We start from the raw sequence: 22,425 nt of genomic DNA, 5'->3' as shown, positions 1-22,425 counted from the left end.
CAGGGGTGTGGGACTAATTGGATCGCTCTTTCAAAGAGCCGGCACAGGCACGATGGGCCAAATGGCCTCCTTCTGAGCTGCAAGATTCTGATAAATGTATCACAAATGAGCTGACCATTACCTCACGAGCAAGTTTTATATCCAGCCTCTCTCTCTGCACGTGATGGCTGGCCTTGAAAGAAAGCCCTAGTTACTTTGAGAAGGTGGATTATCTTCTTGAACTGCTGCAGTGATGGTGGTGGGTATTGAAATCCAGGAGTTTGACCCAGCGATGATGAAGGAATGGCGGTATATGTTCCAAGTCAGCTTGGCGTGAGGCTTGGAGGTGATGTCCCCACGCTCGTGCTTGGGAGGTGCCATTAAAGTCAGCTCGGGGGTTGGATATTGACTCCAGTGGTTGAGCTGTTGATCAACAGGACTGCTTTGTGCTGGTTTGTTCCACTTTTAAGAACTGCATCTCTATCTCTGGTTTAATTGTTTCATTCTCTTTGTCGCACATTATGTAGAATGTACAGCACAGAAACAGACCATTCAGCTGAACTGATTCATGCCAGTGTTTATCTTCTACTCTAGCCTCCTCCCACTCTACTCCATCTAACCCTATCGGCACAGCCTTCTGTTCCTTTCTCCCTCTTGTGCTTCCCCTTAAATACGTCTGTGCTATTCTCCTCCAGCGCTCCCCGTGGTAGCGAGTTCCTCATTCTAACCACTCTCTGGGTAAAGAAGTTTCTCCTGAATTCCCGATTGGATTTATTAGTGACTATCTTGTATATATGACCCCTAGTTTTGGTCTCCCGACACAAGTGGAAACATCACGGAAGACCTCTCCTGGTCCCTCAATACCTCCTCTCTGGTGAAGAAGGCCCAGCAGCGCCTATATTTCCTAAGGAGGCTGAAGGGATGTAACCTGTCACCCCTGATCCTCTCTAACTTTTACCGCTGCACAATAGAGAGCATCCTGATGAACTGTATCACAGTATGGTATGGCAGCTGTAGCTACTATGACCGGAAAGCCCTGCAGCGGGTAGTCAAAACTGCCCAACGCATTACCGGCTACCGACCATAGAGCACATATACCAGAAACGCTGTTTACGGAGGTCACGGTCCATCATCAAAGACCCTACCCACCCCAGCCACAGTCTGTTCGCCCTCCTGCCATCTGGGAGACACTACAGATGCATTCGCACCCGTACGACCAGATTTAGGAACAGCTTCTTTCCCAGGGCTGTCATCCTACTGAACTCCACAAATAAACTCTAAAGCCTGCACATCTGCCAATGCACTTTATTATGGTTATGTTAATGTTAATGTATTACAAGCCAAATGTATGTTGAATGTTTAAATGTCTTAATCTAAATGTACACTCTCTGGAGCCGCAAGCCTACATTTTGTTGTACTGCACTTGTGCACTAACAATGACAAAAGTTGATTTGATTTGATTTCTGTACATCTACCCTATCAAACCCCTTCATAATCATGCAGACCTCCATCAGGTCACCCCTCAGCCTTCTCTCTCCTAGGAAAAAGAGCCCCAGCCTGTCCAATCTTTCCTGATGTTGATAACCCATAGCATTGTGTACATATTTTTCTGTTTCTTTATACGCTGCCATATTTTCCAAATCGTTAATATGAAACGTTATAATGTCGAGCTTTGCATTTCAGATTCATGCCTTTTAATTTTGCATTCTAACTTTCACGTGGCCCTCAGAGGGAGACGCTAACACTGTGACCTTCTACCTTGCAGAGGTTCCGTTTCTGTGGCGACCTAGACTGCCCCGACTGGGTCCTGGCAGAGATCAGCACCTTGGCAAAAATAGTTGAGTATCCATCCTTCTGAATGTCTGAGCGTTGCTGCGATTGTTATGCTGCATACTCTAACCTAGCAACTGTGCCAAGGGAAATAGTCTTTGCACTAATACCAGTTATCCAAGAGTCTGCTGAGTTCTAACCATGTGATCGGTACAGTAAATAGTTGCCCTTTAAAAGTCAATTGCAACATTTTGTCGCAATCAATAATTTTACAGTATTTTGTTAACAAATGTAGAGCAAGGCACCAAAATTCAAACTGTGTTGCCTCCTTTTTTCCATGAAAGAAGTAAAGAACTTGCATTTATATAGCGCCTTTCATGACCCCAGGACGTCCCAAAGCGCTTTACAGCCAATGAAGCACTTTTTGAAGTGTAGTCACTGTTGTAATGTAGGAAACACGGCAGACAATTTGCGCACAGCAAGCTCCCACAGACAGCTATGCGATAATGACCCGATAATCTGCTTTAGGTATTTCAGACTATAACCCCTGCCCCCATTTTTCAGGCTGTTTATGATTCTGCCATCCCCATTTGCAACATTCAATCTCTCCTGCCTCCAACCCTAGCACAGAATGTTCCTTCAGTCCCTCCCCTCCCCTCCCCTCCCCTCCCCTCCCCTCCCTTTCCCTGCCTCTGCATCTGTTACATCTTCAGCCTTTTCCAGTTCCGATGAAGGGTCCCAGACCTGAAACGTTCACTCTTGTTTCTCTCTCCACGGATGCTGCCTGGCCTGCTGAGCGCTTCCAGATTTCCGATTTCCAGCCTCCGCAGTATTTTGCAATTGTGATCTGTTTTAGGTGCTGGCTGAGGGATAAGTCTTGGCCAGGCTGTGAAGTCAATGTTCCCGCTAAGCTGCGCAGGCCGCTCACCGGCTTCCACAGGGAAGATACCGCACGTGCGCGAAAATTTGAGTGGGCCGCACACCCAGTTAAACGGACCGCGCACAGAAAAAATTAGAGGGAACCTTGTGTGAAGTGTTTTGGGATGTATAACCTCGCATCATTTTTAAAAAATCCACTAATGCGTAAAAGGAAACGGTATGATTTATTTTCGTGGCACTGCATATTAACTGTTAAGTCTGTGAATTATTTAGTTAATTAAAACAGACTAATGAGTAACAATAAAAACAGGTCTTTACTGGTTGGAGGTAGGGACTATACTGAATACAAGATTACTGCACAGTGCTTATATACCGGTGTGTTCACCCCCGGTATTACGTCTACAGCAGCCTGAGAAAGTAGTACATCTCTTAAGGTGGAACAGGCTTAAGCTCTCTTAAGGTGGAACAGGTTACATACACAACACTCCTCCCTTCTTAGCTTTATAGTCATCCCCCCATTTAACATAACGTAATAACATATATACATATATAACTTCATGTTTAACGTAACATATCACAGATTCAGTCTCTGCGGAAAACAGTTCACAGATTCAATCTCTGTGGTGTAGTCGGTTCACGTTACTCATTCAATAGTCCTTTCATGGATTTAACAGCTTGAACTTCCGAACTGATTTGGCTCCGTTCGGAGGGACCACGTGTGTGATCTGGTAGAGGTGATAATGGTTCAGATGGGTCATCTTCTGTTTTTACTTTTCCTTTTCTGCTTCTTGGAGACTCTCTGGGCTCCATTGTCAGCTGCCACAGCTGCCAGCTGCATGCGCAGTTCCTCCTTCTCTTCCTCCTGTTTCCGTCGTAGAGCCAGCTTCTCCCGATGTTCCGTAGACTTTTGGTGCTCCTCCATGATTTCTGCACTTTGGGAGTCGAAGTTACAAGCTGGGCAGGACAGGACATCATAATATTCGGTGTCGTCCACCAGGTCATGGTAATATTCGGTGTCGTCCTGAGCTAGACCAGTGAGAGGGTCGTCTATTTCCTCCATACCCAGCTGGACGTTAGCCAGCTCTTGTTCCAAATCCAGACATCTTTCCTGAAGAGACTTCTTCATGTGTACCTCTGCATCCAGCTTTTTCTGGGCTTTCAGCAAGTCGTTTACTAGTGACCTCATTTGTGATTTTAATACTTCAACTTCCTTTGGAGATTGATTGATCGGACTATGCAATCCCTCTACCGGAGCAGCTGTTTCAGCGGTCTGTTGTTCTACATTGACGTGAGTCAGCGTACTTTTGGCATCCAATGGCTGCTCTGTTGCAGTCGTTTCAGTCTGTGTCGTCACATCAGCCATCTCAATGACTTTTGAGAGCTCCGAACCCTTTTCCTTTGAAGATCGCAGCTCGTGTTCAAGTTTTTCCCATTTCAGAGTCTTGTCCCTCAGCATATGAAGGAGTTGGCTGACCGTTAACTCTTCTGACACCAGATTATGGCACGCACCTTCAGAACCTGAATCAGCTTTGATTCGTTCGGCCTCCTCGCGCAGATGGTTGGTGTGCTCCTGCTCCATTTTCTCCATCAGTTGCTTCTGTTGACTTTCCAGATTCTCCCACTCTGTAACAAAGAACTTTTTTATTTCATTCATCTCTTGCTCAAAACGGCGAATCATTTGTTCTAATTGCTGTTGTAGTTTGAAATGGAGTTGAGTTCGAGCCCAGTGTCCCTCAAAAATGTGCATATCAGTAGACTTGACAGACTCAGAATTCTCTGTTAAACTATGTTGTTGTTGCTCAGTGGAATTCTGTGCTGAAACTTTGTCTTTTGCACATGGGTTGGTCTTACCATCATCAGTTCTAGAGTCTGGGCTGATTATCTGCACCGAGTTCTCACTCTTTATGGCTTTTAGCGAATGCCAGTCCATATTTATGTTTCTAAACCACTCCCGGCCTAGTAGTGGTGGACCTCCCTCCGGTAGCACATATAAGTCCATTATTTGACTTCCTTCGCCCTTGTTGGCCACTGCAACCTTTATTGTCCCGATGGGGTACACTCTCTGCCCCGTGTAGGTTGTCAATATAATCTCCGTATCCTGTAGGGGAATATGTTGGAATAACCTTCTGTAATCTTTCTTACTCATGACCGACAATGCCGATCCAGTGTCCAATTCCATTTTTACTTGGACTCCTTCTATCTGAAGAGTAACCCAAATTGTCTGGAGGTCTGCACCCTTACCAACGTTGAGTACCCTTAAGCTAGCCAGTTCAATACTGCTTGCGTCTGAATCGGACTCCTGTTCGGCCACCTTGTGTACCTTTGCGTATTTCCCTTGCGGTGACTTCTTGTTGCTGGTCTTCTTCGCTGACCTGCATACTCTAGCTATATGTCCAAGCCTACCACAAGTTCTACATTCTTGGTTTTTAAACCAACACTGGTTCTGATCATGCGTTGTCTTTCCACAACGATAACATTTGCCAGAACTCTCACCCAATTTGTGTGCACTGAGCTCCGGTGACCGTAGCTGCATTACTGCCGTGCCTCTCGCTGCGGCTTCGTGTGCTGCTGCCATAGTGACCGCCTTCTCAAGCGTCAGCTCATTCTCCTCGAGCAGTCGCTTTTGTGTATCCTGTTTAAATAAACCACACACAAATTTGTCTCGAAGTGCCTCTGTCAGTCCCGTTCCAAACTGGCAATATTTCGCTAATTTACGCAATTCCAGCAAATATTCAGCATTGCTTTCATGCTGTAGCTGCCCTCTGTCGTAAAATTTAAATCGTTCCGCTAGCATCAGCGGCGTGGGGTTTAGATGATCTTTCAGGACAGTAACAATCTCATCGAACGTCTTATCCGCCGGTTCATCTGGTGATAACAGGTGTTTCAATTGCCCGTATGTCTTCGCACCCATTAAATTTAATAATGTTAGAGCTTTATCTTGGTCACGAATTTTATTGGCCTTACAATAATTTTTTACTCTTTCAACATATATGGCCCAATCTTCGAGGTCACTATCAAAGGTGCTAATATTCCCGTGTTTAGGCATTGTAGATTTGCAATTTCTCAGATTTTATTTTCTTTACTTGTTATCAAAGATGGCGGCTTCCCGCTCTTGCCGTCGTCCTCCGCCCACAAAATGGCGGTTTTCCCGCGCTTGGCGGTCTTCACCCGTCCCCCGACGCCGTCTCCCTTCAGCCCCCGAGTGCGGCCCTTATCAGCGGATGCGATCGATGGCCCGGCTGCGCCTCGCACTTGAAAGCGGCCCGGCCCTTATCTGCCGATCGCTATCGCCCTATACCTCTCTCTTCCCCAGTCCTGTCTTCTACTCCGGTTCACAAGCTGATGGAGGCTTCAGGGTCCTAATGCCTGTCACTTCCAGTGGGGTGGTGAGTGGTGAGGTTTGAAACCTCTCTTCAACCGCCGTGGAATAACTGCCGCAGGGTAAGAACCTGACTCGTCGCCAGTGTTAAGTCTGTGAATTATTTAGTTAATTAAAACAGAATAATGAGTAACAATAAAAACAGGTCTTTACTGGTTGGAGGTAGGGACTATACTGAATACAAGATTACTGCACAGTGCTTATATACCGGTGTGTTCACCCCCGGTATTACGTCTACAGCAGCCTGAGAAAGTAGTACATCTCTTAAGGTGGAACAGGCTTAAGCTCTCTTAAGGTGGAACAGGTTACATACACAACATTAACCAAAGTTGATTATATTGACGTGAGGGAAGCACCGAGCGATGCGCCAAGTCTTATCAATTTTAAATGAAGGGGGAATTTTTTTAATTACTTTACCCGCCATTCACTGGTGTTGGGCGAAAGCGCCCGTAAGTGGATGTTCATGTGAATTTCTATCTAATTAATGCAAAAATTAATTGCTGCAGTCTTGCGATGTTTAATTGAACTGCCTGACCTTGTTAATTTCTTACCTTTTGTCAGTTTCACTCCATAATTGATTATCCTGGCCATTGCCAAGTGGGACATGATGGAATTAGGCAGCTGTGTCTGCCAACAAAGGTGGGGGGGGGGGGGGGGGCGCCAGTCGAGAAACGCTCCTTTATTATCATTTCAAGGAAAAATGTGCAGCATCTCTGGCGAATTAATTCATTTCAGGGAACAGATACAAGCGTAGATTATTGTTTTAAACGGCAGAGAGCCATTCCGTTAGCCTAGAATCGTAGAAAGTTACGGCACAGAAGGAGGCCATTCGGCCCATCGCGTCTGTGCTGGCCGAAAAAGAGCTCTCCAGCCTAATCCCACTTTCCAGCTCTTGGTCCGTAGCCCTGCAGGTTACGGCACTTCAGGTGCATATCCAAGTACTTTTTAAATGCAAAGAGGGTTTCTGCCTTGACCACCCTTTCAGGCAGTGAGTTCCAGACCCCCACCACCCTCTAGGTGAAAAACATTTCTCCTCAACTCCCCTCTAATCCTTCTACCAATGACTTTAAATCTATGGTTATTGACCTCCCTGCGAGGGGAAATGGGTCCTTCCTATCCACTCTATCTAGGCCCCTCATAATTTTATAACCTCAATTAAATCTCCCCTCAGCCACTTCCGTTCCAAAGAATACAACGCCAGCCTACCCAATCTTTCCGGATAGCTAAAAGTCCCCAGTCCTAGCAGCATCCTCGTACATCTCCTCTGTACCCCCATCTAGTGCGATCACATCCTTCCTATAATGTGGTGAGCAGAACCGCATCTCTTAACATTGATGGACCGCAGGCACCTTAAAACAGACTCTGCTCGTTCGGCCGTGGTGCTGAAAAAGGGGCAGTGACCAGGTCCACGGTGTGCAGGGCAGGTAAAGCGCTTGCCCTCGTCCCAAACCAACAGCTGGCTTTGAATCCCTGGCGTACGAACATAATGTAAGCTAAAAACAGGCCACGCTGCAAATGTACAGCAGGTCCGTCTGCATCTGTAAAGAGAAAGGGCAGGTTAATATTTCACATTTAACACCTGAAAGATGCAGCTATCGTTTGTTTCTTTACAAGGACTGACTGACCCGCTGTGTATTGCCAGCGTTTTATTTTTTGTTGCTTTTATCCCTAGTGCTGTCGTACTTTGTCATCTGTTAGCGCAATTAGATTGTCGCAAATATCTGTTTGTAATTTGCATGTCAAAAAAATAGTTACATCCAATGCTCCCCTAAGGTGCGGGGCCGCGCACCAATCGGGAGGTCCCGCGCAGGCCGCTCGCCAGCTGCTGCCGCTGTAAAGGGTACCGCGCACGCGGCAGATTTAAAGGGACCGCACACAAAATAAAGGACGCGACTGCCACCAATGAAGTCGAAGTAGCTGCTCACGCTCAGTTTATGGTATTTTTTTGGTTTTTCACTATTGATTATAATAACAATTCTGGGGAAGGGCAGCACCGAAGGGGTTACATTTTTTTTTGACAGCTGTTTAAAAAAGCGGCTCGGGTTTCAGTCCCCAAACATCTTTCACCTCTTGCTAGAGATTTAGTACCTCGTAAACAATGAAAAATTGTTTCAAGGGGAGGGGGGGGGGAATGTTTTTTGGTCGTATATTTAAAAAAAAAATTCACTTATGGGATGTGGGCGTCGCTGGCAAGGCCAGCATTTATTGCCCATCCCTAATTGCCCTCGAGAAGGTGGTGGTGAGCCACTTTCTTGAACCGCTGCAGTCCGTGTGGTGAAGGTACTCCCACTGTTAGGCAGGGAGTTATGATGTTTTGTAGCAGTTAGTTACTCGCTAGGCCATTTCAGAGGGCAGTTAAGAGTCGACCACATTGCTGTGGGTCTGGAGTCACATATAGGCCAGATCGGGTAAGGACGGCAGATTTCCTTCCCTAAAGGGCATTAGTGACCCAGGTGGGTTTTTAAGACAATCCGATAATTTCATGGTCACCATTACTGAAACTAGCTTTTTATTCCAGATTTATTTAATTAACTGAATTTAAATTCCCCAGCTGCCGTGGTGGGATTTGATCTCGCGTCTCCAGATCATTAGTCCAGGCCTCTGGATTATTAGCCCAGTGTCATTACCACTACGCTACTGTTCCCTTATATAAAAGAATGTTTTTGTTTGCCATGGCAACATGCAAGGTCAAGCAAGTCAACATAACCTATAGGTGTGGCGAAGCCAGGCCTCCGATGTTCTGATTAGCTAGCAGCCTCCAGGGCCGATGGTTTTGGAGCCACTATAGGTTGTTTCCGATGCCAATCATTGGATCTTGACAGCTGATTAAGTAGTTGCGGATGCGCAGAACGATTCTGCGCAGCTTCCGGTCGTTGGTATTGTACCAGCTTCTGGTTCGTTGGCAGCAGTCACTCTGCGGGGGGGGGTGGGGTGGAAATTAGAGGGAACTTTGGTTACATCACTGAGGAAATAATGCCATTTCTCTTCAAAATGTTGCTGGAGAGCTCTGGATTTCTTATTTTTCTAAGATAGGTAAAAGAATAGAAGCTGGCCGTTAAAACATAATTTTAGTAAAAAGCCTTTCATTTTTGCTGTACAGTGTTACGCTTCTCGTTCTTATTCAGGCCTCCTACTTTGTAGAGATTTCAGGGTTCCCACAGCATCTCGGTGCCCTGTGTGTCATCACCATATAAACTGAGCACTTCTGTGTGGGAAGCCATGGAGGAATCTAGTACTCTGCATTCAAGCTAAACGTGACACCTGGGGCAACCTGCTAGTTAAAATACCAACCAGCCTGGCCGTGTGACACGCAATTCGGCAAATAATAGTATTGGCAACTTGATATTGCTGGTATTCAATGGTCTGGCTCATTTCATTCCATATCCTGTGTCGAAGGGTTCCACATTCATGGTGGAATGGGCAGTCTGTGCAGGAGGTTAATATAAGAATCATTTTACGATTGTGCTCTCCTGTCTTTTAATATCATTGATTTTTCTTGCAGTCCTCCGTGAAGGTGAAGTTGCTGTGCGTCCAGGTACTGAAAGACCTGCTGGGAGATGGAATTGATGTAAGAGGCATTGTTAAAAGTATTATTATGTGACCTGTGCAACAAAGGCCTTAAAGGAGCAGTCAGTGTCTCACGTGCTGAAAAGTTCCATATTTTTGTGATGTCTTTCTGGCTTTCATTTTTACTGAGCAGCTTTGTAAATATTATCTTCCCTTCCCTTCCCCCCCCCCCCCCCCCCCACCACCACCACAGTTGTATTAGACCATAACCTCCCAAACCCATGACCCCTACCACCTAGAAGGACAAGGACAAGGGCAGCAGGCATATGGGAGTTCCACCACCTCCAAGTCTTGCACTACACTGACTTGGAAATATATCGGCCGTCTCTTCATCGTTGCTGGGTCAAAATCCTGGAACTCTCTCCCTAACAGCACTGTGGGAGCACCTTCACCACACGGACTGCAGCGGTTCAAGAAGGCGGCTCACCACCACCTTCTCAAGGGCAACTAGGGATGGGCAATAAATGCTGGCTTTGCCAGCGACGCCCACATCCCAAGAATGAATTTTTTAAAATGACCTTTGACATAATGTACTTTATGGCTAACCCATTTGCGAAATCTATAAAATGATTTACCACAGGGCGATCTTGTATGGGTTTCAAAGACATCCTTGTAAGAGGGTCTTCTGTGCTAGACAAGAGAGTGTCTGCACAGCATATGACTGATTTCACATAAGCAGATCATTTCCAAGTGTGAAGACTTTGATGGCAGATCCCTTTTATGACAATTTTTCTGTGTGCCTTGTATTTAAATTGGGGTTCTGCCCACTTTTATGTAAGGGTTGTTGTTGGGTCAGTGACACTTTGCCCAGTTCAGTCTGCGGCTCATTACTGGGTCTCCCAGAGTGGAGTTGCTTCTGGTATTCCAGAGGAGTCTGTGACCTATTGATCGCCGGGTCGAAATCCTGGAACTCCCTACCCAACAGCACTGCAAGAGTAACTTCACCACATGGACTGCGGCGGTTCAAGACCTTCGCTACGACATCTGGGAAATGGGCATTAAATGCTGGCCTTGCCAGCGATGCCCACATCCCGAGAATGGGTTTCAAAAATAAATCAGGGCGACTGATTGACTTTTATAGTGAAGAAAGATTTTAAGAAAGGGCTGCAAGGGAGAAAGTCAAACTGTATACTAAAAGTTTGAGGATACGGTTCAATTTTACATTCCCCTTTAAAAATACATCCTAGGATTTTGCCTCTAACAGCTGAGTCCGACAGTAAAGAACCTCTCAGATTCTGGCCTCTTGAGCATCTCCGATTTGAATCGCTCCACCATTGGCGGCCGTGCCTTCAGCTGCCGAGGCCCAAAGCTCTGGAATTCCCTCCCTAAACCTCTCCGCCTTCCTACCATCTCTCCTTTAAGACGCTCCTTAAAAACCTACCTCTCATCTGCCCTAATGTCTCCTTATGTGACCCGGTGTCAAATTTTGTTCTGTAACGCTCCTGTGAAGCGCCTTGGGATGTTTTACAACGTTAAAAGGCGCTATATAAATAGAAGTTGCTGCTGTTGTATTTATCATCTCTGGGTCAGAATCCTAACGGTCAATATCTAAGGAGATTGGCAATCTTTTAGATTTAAACCCCTGATCCGATTTCCTCATACTGCCCAAATAAATTGTTCCATAGTGAGGGAAGCGAAGAACAAATCGCATTGGATTTGGATACTTCAGCTCTACAAAAGGCACCAGCCTGCTCATTATTTTTTCCCCCTTGATTTTGTTTATTTTCTGCACCGGGTTGAATCGCCTCAATTTTTAAAACGATGTGTTCTTTGAATGCGGCCAACCCATCCCTAGTGACCCTGATCATTCAGTGATGAGACTCCATCTGTAGCCGTGGATTCCACAACTCAAGCAGGGAAGCCTGGGCATTTTTTTGGAAAAGTGGTGGGAATTTACAAGGCCTGTGGTCCCTGATCCTTTCGGGAAGCGCATAACCCCTTGTCCTTTTACTCGTCCTTGAGTATTTTGATTTAACTTTCCATAAAAGTGTGCAGTTGACTGTTACGATGCACCAACGCATCACGCCAGCATATTTCTACTGAATGTCAACCAGTACTTGGCTGTGTGAGCATACGCTGTGGATCCTTACTCGAGATGTGCTTAATGCTGTGTTGCGTGTCTCTTGGAGATATCTATAGCACATATCAACTCTTGCCTTGCATTTGGTGTATGTGTGTTAAGAATTTGAGAGGACAACATAAACTCTTCTTAAGCAGTCCCTCGGAACCGAGGATGACTTGCTTCCACATTAAAAATGAGTTCTCTGGTGACTGATGAGTCCAATGCGGGACCTACAGTCTCTGTCACAGGTGGGGCAGTCGGTAGTTGAAGGGGCGGGTGAGTGGGGTGCTTGGGTTGACGTGCACTACTTGCGCTTGGCTTCCGCTTGCTCCTGGTGAAGAGACTCGAGGTGTTCGGTGCCTTCCCGGATGCTTCTCCTCCACTTTGTGCGGTCTTGGGCCAGGGATTACCAGGTGTCGGTGGGAATGTTACACTTTTTCAAGGACGCTTTGAGGGTGTCCTTGAAGCGTTTCCTCTGCCCACCTGGGGCTCTCTTGCCGTGTCAGAGCTCCGAGTAGAACGCTTGTTTTGGAAGTCTCGTATCGGGCATGCAGACAATGTGACCCGTCCATCGGAGCTGTTTGAGCATGGTCAAAGCTTCGATGCTGGGGATGTTGGCCTGAGCAAGAACACTGATGTTGGTGCGCCTATCCCGCCTATCCTACCAATCCAGCCTTCGGTCGCCCGAGGAAGAGAGTGTTTGAAGACCAGGACCTCAAACCCGGCACTAAACTCATGGTCTACAGAGCAGCAGTGATACCCGCCCTGCTGTATGCCTCAGAGACATGGACCACGTACAGCAGGCACCTCAAAGCACTGGAACATAAACAAGGGCCTTGTGAGGGTCAGTGAAGATAATGTTGACTGAAGGTAATCTGTTGGTACCAATATTGAATGCACGGTGCTACAAAGTGGTATTGCTCCTTACCCCCTGCCAATGTAAGAAGCTCATGAACCCGACACCTCTTTAAGGAAGTGAGGGACATTCAGATAAGTCCTGTGTCATTCTTGCTGACCCGCTGCCAGTCACTTAGAGTAGGCCACTTGTTGTGATTGTCATAGAGTTACACAGCACAGAAAGAGGCCCTTCGGCCCATCGTGTCTGCCTGTCAGACACATCAAGCCCTGTCTATTCTAATCCCATTTTCCAGCACTTGGTCCGTAGCCTTGTATGCTATGGCGTTGTAGATCGGCACAAGCAAAGTTGTGGAGGTACTGTTGCTGTCCAATCACAGAGTATGATAGCAATGGAAAAGTCAATCCCATTAAATGGCCGTCAAAATAACATTCCAGTACGTTGCAATCACTTTCCTGCCAATGGTCAGCTTGAACAATGATTGCACGGTGCCTGGCCCACCATTTGGCAGCCATTGTGAAGGTGAGAATCCATGTGATGTGCAATTAACTGCAGTGAGCAATGCAAATACAGTCTTTGAAAACATAGGCCTTGCCCTAGACTAATCATTTTTTTTTGTAGTTAAAGAAGCAGCTCAACGTATTGGGTTTACGAGAAGCTTCTTTGCATTCGCAACAAATTAGACTTTAGTTGTGTCAGCAATAATTTATTGTCTGTTGTCTCCCCCCATACAGTATGAGAAGATTGCAAAACTCACTGCAGATGCCAAGTTTGGTAAGTCTGTATAAAGTCTTTTCACGCATACTGACTGATTAGCTTTGCAATGCTTAAGAGTATTTTAAAAATGCTGTGCAGTTGGAACCATTCATACAGTGCCAAGTAACGCAAATTATATTTTCATATTACATGCTCATATTGGCCAGAGAATGTTATTACCTATATGCAGAATAAAAGTCTGATATGAAAATGCAAAAAAGCATCATCGACGCTCACAGAACCAGTCCAGCAAATGGGGCCTTGAATAATTGGTTAAAATTGGAAATATGTGTTTTTTTTTTAATGTATTGCTTGAGACCAGGGTAGTTAATGGATCTTCAGTGACTTTCAGATGAGGCATTAAAGTGAGGTTCCGTCCAATGTTCCCTCGAATTTTTTTTTTTTTGGGTGCGTGGCCCCTTTAACGGGCTGTGCGGCCCATTCAAATTTCCGCGCATGTGCGGTTGTTCCGTTTGAAAGCCGGTGAGCGGCCTGCGTGGGACCTCCAGACCACTGCGTGACCGCGCAGCTTAACGGGAACGTTGTTCCGTCTGCCTCCTCTGACGAACGTTAAGGATCCCTAGATGTTATTTGAAGCAGAGTTGTCTCGGCCAGTACCCTCTGCCTCTTGCACCACCGCCAAAACAAATTAGCCATTCATCTTTTTACTGATTGCGGGATCTTGCTTTGTGCAAGTTGGGTGACGTGTTTCCCTACAGACAACAGCGGCTTCACTGGCGAGCATTGTGTGCCCCAGATTGCCGTTTGTCTGGCAGCCTTAAATAAATTACTATTTCTAGCCGGCGTACCTGGAACTTTGTGATTACTGAAATTTGTCTAAGAGTTTGGTTTACAGTCGTTGCTTCAGGTATCATTCCATCGATTCTGGCAATTTGACGAGTTAAACTAGGGTTGCTCATATATTGTACGTATAGGATAACACGAATCAGGCTGGTATGTTACAAAGCAGTGACGCGCTGAGTTCAAACCATGTCATAAACTGCAGGAGCAAAGCTTAAGAAGTTGATCAATGTCATCTGAAAATAAAGATGTGTTGCATCCTTGCAACACATTCCACCATGAGTTAGTCTTTTGTAATTTATACAAGCAGGGTTCATAGATCCTGTCTTCTCTTTTTGCCAAGGTTTTACAGTCTGCCAGTGTCCCAGTACACAGTAATGGACAGAAGGCTCCCACAATGAAACCACGCTATTTGAGTTCTGATATTGGGCTTTATTTCATGGCGTGTTAGTGGGGAGATATTGACCCCAATCCTGACGGGGGCTGGCTGCGTAGGCGGGAGGGTAGAGTTTCTGTCGGGAAACCCGGAAGTTCGGGTTTCCTCGCATGCCCGGTTAAGCAGCGCCTCGATTTCAAAATTCTCATCCTTGTTTTCAAATCCCTCCATGGCCTCGCCCCGCCCTATCTCTGTAATCTCCTTCAGCCCCACAACCACCACCCCCCCCTCCCCCGAGATATCTGCGCTCCTCTAATTCTGCCCTCTTGAGCATCCCCTGATTATAATCGCTCAACCTTTGGTGGCCGTGCCTTCTGTTGCCTAGGCCCTAAGCTCTGGAATTCCCTGCCTAAACCTCTCCGCCTCGCTACCTCTCTCTCCTCCTTTAAGACGCTCCTTAAAACCTACCTCTTTGACCAAGCTTTTGGTCACCTGCCCTAATTTATCCTTATGTGGCTCGGTGTCAAATTTTTTGTTTTAAAATACTCCTGTGCAGCACCTTGGGACGTTTTACTACGTTAAAGGCGCTATATAAATACAAGTTGTTGCTGCGTAGTTTTTCTTTGACAGGAAGTCAGCTTGATTGACAGGTTTGGCTTCCAGTCGGGCGGGGAGCACTCCCGAGCAGGCCGCAGCCACAGTTCATTCGCCTCCTGCTGCTACTGGGAGCATAGGGGAGGGGAGGGGTGGTCTGATCCCCGACCCCGGGGGGCGGGGGGAAGGTGTCGCCTGATGGGATTAGGGGGGGGCCAGGGGGGAAGCACTTACCTTCTCCCTTCAGCTGCTGGGTTTCCCGAGGCCTGTAAAGCTGGTTAAATCAGAGGCCTCATTAAAATATTTAAATCGCCAACTCAGCTCCTGGGAGTAGGTTGGCTGTCCGCTCCTTGTCCTGCCTCCGTTAAACCCGGGAGTGGGCGAGTTGCGGTTGGGTTTGAGATTTTTAAAGTTTTAGCATCTCCCCCGATCCCAGCCCACTCATTTTTGGGGGTTAAGATTCAGCCCATTGTGTATGGATTTTGAGTTTGCTAATTCAGTTACTGAGAATATATAGTGGTTCCATACATAGCATGCTCATAGAATCATAGACATTTATGGCACAAAAGGTTCGGCCTATCGTGTTTGTGATGGCCGAAAAAGAGCTATCCGGCCTGATCCCACTTTCCAGCTCTTGGTCCATAGCCTTGCAGGCTACGGCACTTCAGGTGCATTCAGTGTATCTTTGAGGATGGGGTTCTTGCTTGGCTCACCGGCAGCACACTTGCCTGTGAATCAGAAGGTCCTGGACTCGAGCCCTAATCCAGGATTTGGGTACTTAATCTAGGTTTAAACTTGAGGGCAGTACTGAGGGAGTATTGCATCAGAGGTGCGGTCTCTCCGATAAGATGCTAAACTGAGGTCCAGTCTGCCTATTCAGGTTGATGTAAAAGATCCCACGGCACTATTCAAAGCAGAGCAGGGGAGGTTTGCCAATGTCCTAGGCAATCCGTGCCACACAAACACATTACCTGGTCATTATCTCATTTGCTGTTTGTGGGACCTTTCTGTGCTCAAATTGGCTGCCTTGCTGCAAAGTTATTCATTGGCTGTCGTTCTTTGGGATGACCTAAGACCGTGAAAGGCACTTTATCATAGAATCATACAGCACAGAAGGAGGCCATTCGGCCCATGGTGCCTGTGCCGGCTCTTTGAAAGAGCTCTCCAATTAAACCCACTCCCCTGATCTTTCCCCAGAGCCCTGCAAATTTTTCCTTTTTAAGTATATATCCAATCACCTTTTTGCAAGTTACTATTGAATCTGCTTCCACCGCCCTTTTCCGGCAGTGCGTCCCATTTATTAAATGCATGCTGTTTATTTTTCCTCCCTCTCCTTTTCCCGACGGGAAGTTTGATTTCCTGCATGGCTCACGGGAACCTGAAGCGAGGCTCGTGTGAATTGAGATCGGGAACTTTGTGGCTAATTTCACTTTTGCACAGTGCCCAGGAGTTTCACACTGTCGCGGTGTGAGATATGCTGTACCTGTTGTGCCTGCATTGATGATGAGATTCAGTGTTACAGAGGGAGAAACTGCCATACCTGGCTACAGAAAAACGATTACAAGTCACAGTCGCTAAGTGGGAAAGTCTCCATTTTTTTGGGTGCTGTCACCAGGTGGCTTTCTGCAGAGTTTAAAATACTAATTTCGTGACCGTTTCCAATCTTCTTTAGCACACTGAATTCCCAAAGTTATTTTTTTTTGCAAATGTTCTGTTACAAAATGAGTCTTTACAAAGCTGCGCAAGGAACATTCAGTGCTCCTAAAAATTAATGAGATCTTTTATTTTTTCCATTTGTGAATTCCAGAAACCAGCGACGTCAAGGCCACTATCGCGGTGCTAAACTTTGTTTTATTAAGTGCTGCCAAATATGGCGTTGATGGTGAATCATTGTCCAGTGAACTGCAACAACTTGGTCTGCCAAAAGGTACTGTTCCTGCCTGTTATACTTCTGATTTAGGAAATTTGGTTTATGTAATCACTAATAAATCCTAGAGGGAATTCAAGAGAAACCGAGATTGGTTAGAATGCACCAACGGTGGGGCAAAGGGAGAGGGGGCGATGCACAAGAGAGCAGAATCGGAGGAATGGAGGGTGAGGGGTGAGGAGAGTTCAGGGAAGGGGGGTGAGGCCACAAAGGGATTTAAGCACTAGGGTATACACCAGAACTATTAGAATCTGTCTTTCCTCTTTACAGATTGCCAACAGACCCATTATTATCTTCCAGCGTTTTCTGTTTTTATTTCACCGTCATTCTTTAAGAGCGATTTTCAATTTTGTGTTAATACGACCTACTTCTTGTGAAAATGATTGGGAGTGTTTTGGTGTAGTGGACTGGTTTGCTTTGAACAGTGCGCTCTCATTATGCAGATTCCATTGTACTCCCTAAATGGCCTTTGATAATGTCTTTAATACGGGGCCCAAAATCTCCTTAACTGCATCTCGTGTTTAAAATTACAGAACATGCTGCTGCACTCTGTAAATCCTATGAAGACAAACAGACTGCCCTTCAGGACAGACTAAAGGACAGTAGCCTCAGGCGTAAGTGATATTTTCCTTTGTGATAAGTTGCTTATTTGGATTTATTCCAGTTTAGTGCAGTGTAAATGAAATGTTCTCCAGTGCAGTGGCGAAGTTTGTGTTGTAGAAGCAGGTAGGAATTTTTTTTCCCCTTCCCCTTTGTAAACTCGACTCGCAGTATGTGCTTTTGTGTGCAGTAAACAAACTAGACTCCGTGTCGTGGCGAGTGGACTGCATGCTGAGTTCCAGTGAGCTGAAGGAGGTAAATGAACCGATTGTTCACCTGAAGATTAACATTCGGAACGTAGACACGGGTGCCGTGGAGCCCACAGCTGTTTCAGTGACGGCCAACAAGTTCCGAGTCTTACTCACAGGTAGGTCAGGCCCAGAACAAATGGGAGTTTAGAAATTCGACTAGGCCCATTTCAGTCTCTGGAAAATCTTCTTTTGCACTTATTTTGTCTGTTTAAACAAACGTTTCTAACCAAAGCGCCTGTTTTTCACCTTCTGCTTCAGTCCTAAGATTGGTATTCCGCAGGTGTCTACTGTCCATTGTTAAAATTCTCCTCCTCGTGTTCAAATCCCTTCATGGCCTCGCCTCCTCCCCATCTCTGTAAACTCCTACAACCCTTCGAGAACTCCGCGTTCCTCCAACTCTGGCCTCTTGTGCATTCCCCCATTTCCTTTGCAACACCATTGGCGGCCCTGCCTTCAGCCATCTAGGCTGCAAGCACTTGGAATTACCTCCCTAAACCTCCACCTCTCATCTCCTTTCAGATGCTTCTTAAAACCTACTACCTGTTTGACCTCTTCTCTCTCTTAGGCAGTCCCTTGGAACCGAGGATGACTTGCTTCCTCACTAAAAATGAGTTTGCAGGTGACTGATGAGTCCAATGCGGGACCTACAATCTCTGTCACAGGTGGGGCAGACGGTGGTTGAAGGGGCGGATGGGGTGGGGTGCTTGGGTTGACGTGCGCTCCTTCCACTGTTTGCGCTTGGCTTCCGCTTGCTCCTGGCAAAGAGACTCGAGGTGTTCGGCGCCTTCCCGGATGCTTCTCCTCCACTTTGTGCAGTCTTGGGCCAGGGATTCCCAGGTGTCAGTGGGGATGTTACACTTTTTCAAGGAGGCTCTGAGGGTGTCCTTGAAGCGTTTCCTCTGCCCACCTGGGGCTCTCTTGCCGTGCCGGAGCTCCGAGTAGAGCGCTTGTTTTGGGAGTCTCGTATCGGGCATGCGGACGATGTGACCCATCCATCGGAGCTGATCGAGCGTGGTCAGAGCTTCGATGCTGGGGATATTGGCCTGAGCGAGAACACTGACGTTGGTGCACCTATCCTGCCAATGAATTTGCAGGATCTTGCGGAGGCAGTGATGGTGGTACCTCTCCAGTACTTTGAGGTGCCTGCTGTACATGGTCCATGTCTCTGAGGCATACAGGAGGGCGGGTACCTGTTTGACCAAGCTTTAGGTCACCTGCCCTAATGTCGCCATCTTTGGCTCGGAGCCAATCCTTGTCTGATTACACTTCTACGAAGCACCTCGGGACGTTTTACTACTTGAAAGGCACTATATCAATGCAAGTTGTTGTTAAGAGTAGGTCACTCATTGATAATGACTGATGGCTACTGTTTTTTTTCCCCCCCCCCTCAGAACTCAAGCAAGCACAAGCACTGATGAATGCCTTGAACTAAGCGATTTTTGTACCACAATGTTCAACTTTTCTGGTAGCTGTTGAGCTTGCTGGATTTACAGGAGATTGGAGGGAGAGAGGGCGGATGTTCTGACACATTTAAAAAAAAAAAAACGTAACGACTCTTGTTGCCCTCTGATAAGGTTACTTGGGTTGTGGATCTCACAGAGCTTGAACATTCCATTTAGGCACTTCACACAAACGATGCAGAAACATGTTTGTCTGTTCAGAAGATTAGAACCCGAATTCATAATGTAACAAAGCACTTTCTAGAGAATGATTTGTGTGTAATGATTTAGCTTCAGCGCTGCAATATCTTGGGAGTATAAATGGTACCAACTGAATTACCGCCGCCCGATATCCATGGCAACGTGAGAAATTAGCGTCTCTTCAAGGCTGACCGAGTCGCGTTGACGTGGGCGTGTCAAATGGCCGAGCCGACTGACCTCTGAGCGAAGGTTTGTGTGAGGTTGGCCAGGTGGGCGCGGCGGGTTGAAACATTGCCCGTTCACTTCTGAAAATCTTAGTTCCAATCCAGCGAAGACAATTCAGACGAAAGTCTCCTCTCTGCCGTGGTTGTTAAGGGCACTAAGTCAAGCATCTTAATCCAGTTCGCATGATTGAGTGGGATTCCTCAACTCCTGATGTCCAGAATTTAACAGTTTCACTTTTTTGTAAGATTTGGTACAGAAAATGGGACGTGTCAGTTCAGTTGAGTAAGTGGGACTTAATTGGGACAATATAAGTGGGCTCTGCGTTTTAATGCTGTGCATTACCTGTGCTGCGAGAGCTCGACAGTAACCAGGAGCACAGATAATTGTTTGCTTGTCAATACTGTCATTTTTCTAATGACCACATAACTCCTAATTAATAAATGAACTTTTGAGGTTTGACCAAATATCTTTGACCTCTTTTACGTTCGAGTGAAGCTGGAGATGGTTGAGCTTTGGATCATAAAACCTCTGAATCCAGGACACTTCAGGTCACTGTAATCTCCCAGGAATGTGTAGTTACTTGGACAAATGAGGACCGGTGGAGTCAGTTTGGTCTCCAACCGAAATGTTTGTTGGACCTAGAATTGACGCCAAGTAAATAACTAGAATGCTAACCTCCCGAGTCAGTGTATTTTCAAGGAGTCCATGGGTTTGTTCCTGGCTGTGTGACATTACTATCCTGGCTTGTGAATCAGCTGGGAGAAAAGGAGATTCTAAGTGAACCTGGATGACCAACCTTTGAGATAGTATCATGCTCCGGCCTAACCACTTTAGTAACCTGGAGGAACCCACCCCAAAAGAAAGAGCCACACAGTAAATGCGATTCTTCCCCTGGTTTAAAAAAATCTGGTGTCTGCTTAACTTCCGCTCTCCCCATTTATAGTGACACAGTGGGTTACCACGTTGGCTTTTGAACCCTTGTGACCTGGCTTCAGAAACAGCCAAGACTGATGGCTCCTCTGTCACTTGGCTATGTTGGTTATCCAGTTCAGAAAGGTCCCAGATCCGCTGGTGTGGGAATGGGCATCTCCCTCTGGTCTAGTAGGGGCGTCTTATGGGGCCGAGGGAACATATCACAGGGCAGAGTACAGGAAGCTTTACTCTTCTGCTGCTGTGAGAATGTTTGACTCGGACACTGGTTGCCCAAAACAATAAGATGTTCCATTTCTCAGCACCCGTCCCTTCACCTTGACAAGCACAAGGAATAAACTCGAGTTTTTCTTCCAGGCAGATCGCAAGTTTTCCAATAGTCTGGGTGCATGTCTTTGCTGACTTCCTACTTGAAAAGTCTAACACCGGGAGGGTAGGGTCTGCGCTACAGCGTAAATGGAGCAGAACGATTGCTCATTTTTCACGTCCTGTTTTTGAGTTTAGCTTGAAAACATTGGGCGCGCCAAATCAAAAAAATATTTAAGATGATCTGAAGCAGGCACAATGAGAATAGACAACTTGGCTGAGAATTTCATGAACAGGGCAACTGATGATTGGCGAATTGTTGCATTGAGTTCTCGGTACCTAAGGGATGTCGAGCAGTTTGTGACCTTCACTTTGCTTTCAACGGCAGAAATGTGAATGAGAATGTCCATTCCAAACTAGAATGTGTGTTGTGGGTAATTGTTTACATGTATATGTGGAATAAAGTTACAAAAAAAAGAGGAGGCTCGGAAGAAATTTAAATTTGAAAGGGTGTCATTTAATTTCAATTTTTGTAATATTTGTCTTTATTATATTCTACTTCCTGCAGAAACCCATGTGATGATATAACAGTGATATTGTAACTTTTCTTAATCAGGGACTAGAAACATGCAGTATTGTAACTGTGTAGTATTACTATCCAGTTTTCGTAACTACAGGAAACTCTCGATTTACCGGCACCTAAATAACCGGAAATCTCTGTTAACCGGCAAAATTCAGGAGTAGGTTCAGGTAAGTTTTACTTGATATTAGTGGCCGTTCCTGGATCTGTGGCTGTGTAACTGGGGTGCCTGCACTTGTTGCTAAGCAACAGGGACGCCTGGTCTGTGGCCGGAGTTCCTGCACCTGTTGCTAAGCAACAGGGAAGCCTGGATTTGTTGCTGTGTACGGAGCTCTCGTACCTTTTAACTATACCTCTCTGTAATCTGGACTTTTTGATAAACCGGCACCACGCCGGTCCCGTCGGTGCCGGATAAAAAAGAGTTTCCTGTAGTGTGGTCACATTTGGTCACTGTTGAAGATGTTTGAGTACTACAATTGACCAGTAGGGTTTATATGCTATGTACAGGTATTTTTTGGTTGTAAGCACTGAGACTGAAAAGTTGCTTTTGGGTTTTTGGCGTACAAGCTGGGGCACGAGATACGCACTGTGCGGCTAATTGACGGCAGCATGTAAACTTATAAATTGTGAAAATAAAGTTTTAAGTTTATCCGAACTGAGGCTCCATCCTTTTTTATCATCGATTTCTTCGGTTCTTGTGTTCCTGGCTGAGGCTATGCTCCTATAAAGCGCCTTGGGGCGTTTTGCTATGTTAAAGGAGCGATATAAATACAAGTTATTCACTGATTCATGTCAAAACAAAAAAAAAAGACTATATTTTGCATTTAATTACAACATACATGAGTTGATCAGTGGATATTATTGTATTAAGAATATAAATCCACTGCACAATGCACCAAATTAAGCCTCAAAATAACTGGCGTATATGTCCCCACCAACCTCTCCCC

The 22,425-nt window shown here is 46.1% G+C and overlaps 1 protein-coding gene across 1 annotated transcript; it reads left to right on the top strand.

Moving 5' to 3' along the window:
- Positions 1-232: 232 nt before the first annotated feature.
- Positions 233-22,147, top strand: commd4 (COMM domain containing 4). The gene is made up of 9 exons (XM_085971997.1): positions 233-301; positions 417-431; positions 1,745-1,816; positions 9,510-9,575; positions 13,227-13,266; positions 16,827-16,946; positions 17,480-17,560; positions 17,737-17,913; positions 19,189-22,147. Exons 1-9 carry the CDS (start codon positions 233-235, stop codon positions 19,227-19,229), a joined length of 681 nt encoding a protein of 226 aa, XP_085828123.1. The 3' UTR covers positions 19,230-22,147.
- Positions 22,148-22,425: the final 278 nt, after the last annotated feature.

This window comes from Somniosus microcephalus, chromosome 32 (genome assembly GCF_052327205.1).
Source record: "Somniosus microcephalus isolate GS21.2 chromosome 32, FLI_Smic_1.0, whole genome shotgun sequence".
Classification (NCBI taxonomy): domain Eukaryota; kingdom Metazoa; phylum Chordata; class Chondrichthyes; order Squaliformes; family Somniosidae; genus Somniosus; species Somniosus microcephalus.
The sequence above is the reverse complement of the archived record's forward strand: the minus strand, read 5'-3'. Positions and strand labels throughout refer to the sequence as shown.

Bases quoted from the DNA above. Each gene is read 5' to 3' on its own strand.
- commd4 (XM_085971997.1), top strand. From the start codon at position 233: ATGGTGGTGGGTATTGAAATCCAGGAGTTTGACCCAGCGATGATGAAG. The intron at 9,576-13,226 runs GTAAGAGGCATT...CCCCCCATACAG, and splicing joins TGCTGGGAGATGGAATTGAT to TATGAGAAGATTGCAAAACT. The intron at 13,267-16,826 runs GTAAGTCTGTAT...TGTGAATTCCAG, and splicing joins CACTGCAGATGCCAAGTTTG to AAACCAGCGACGTCAAGGCC.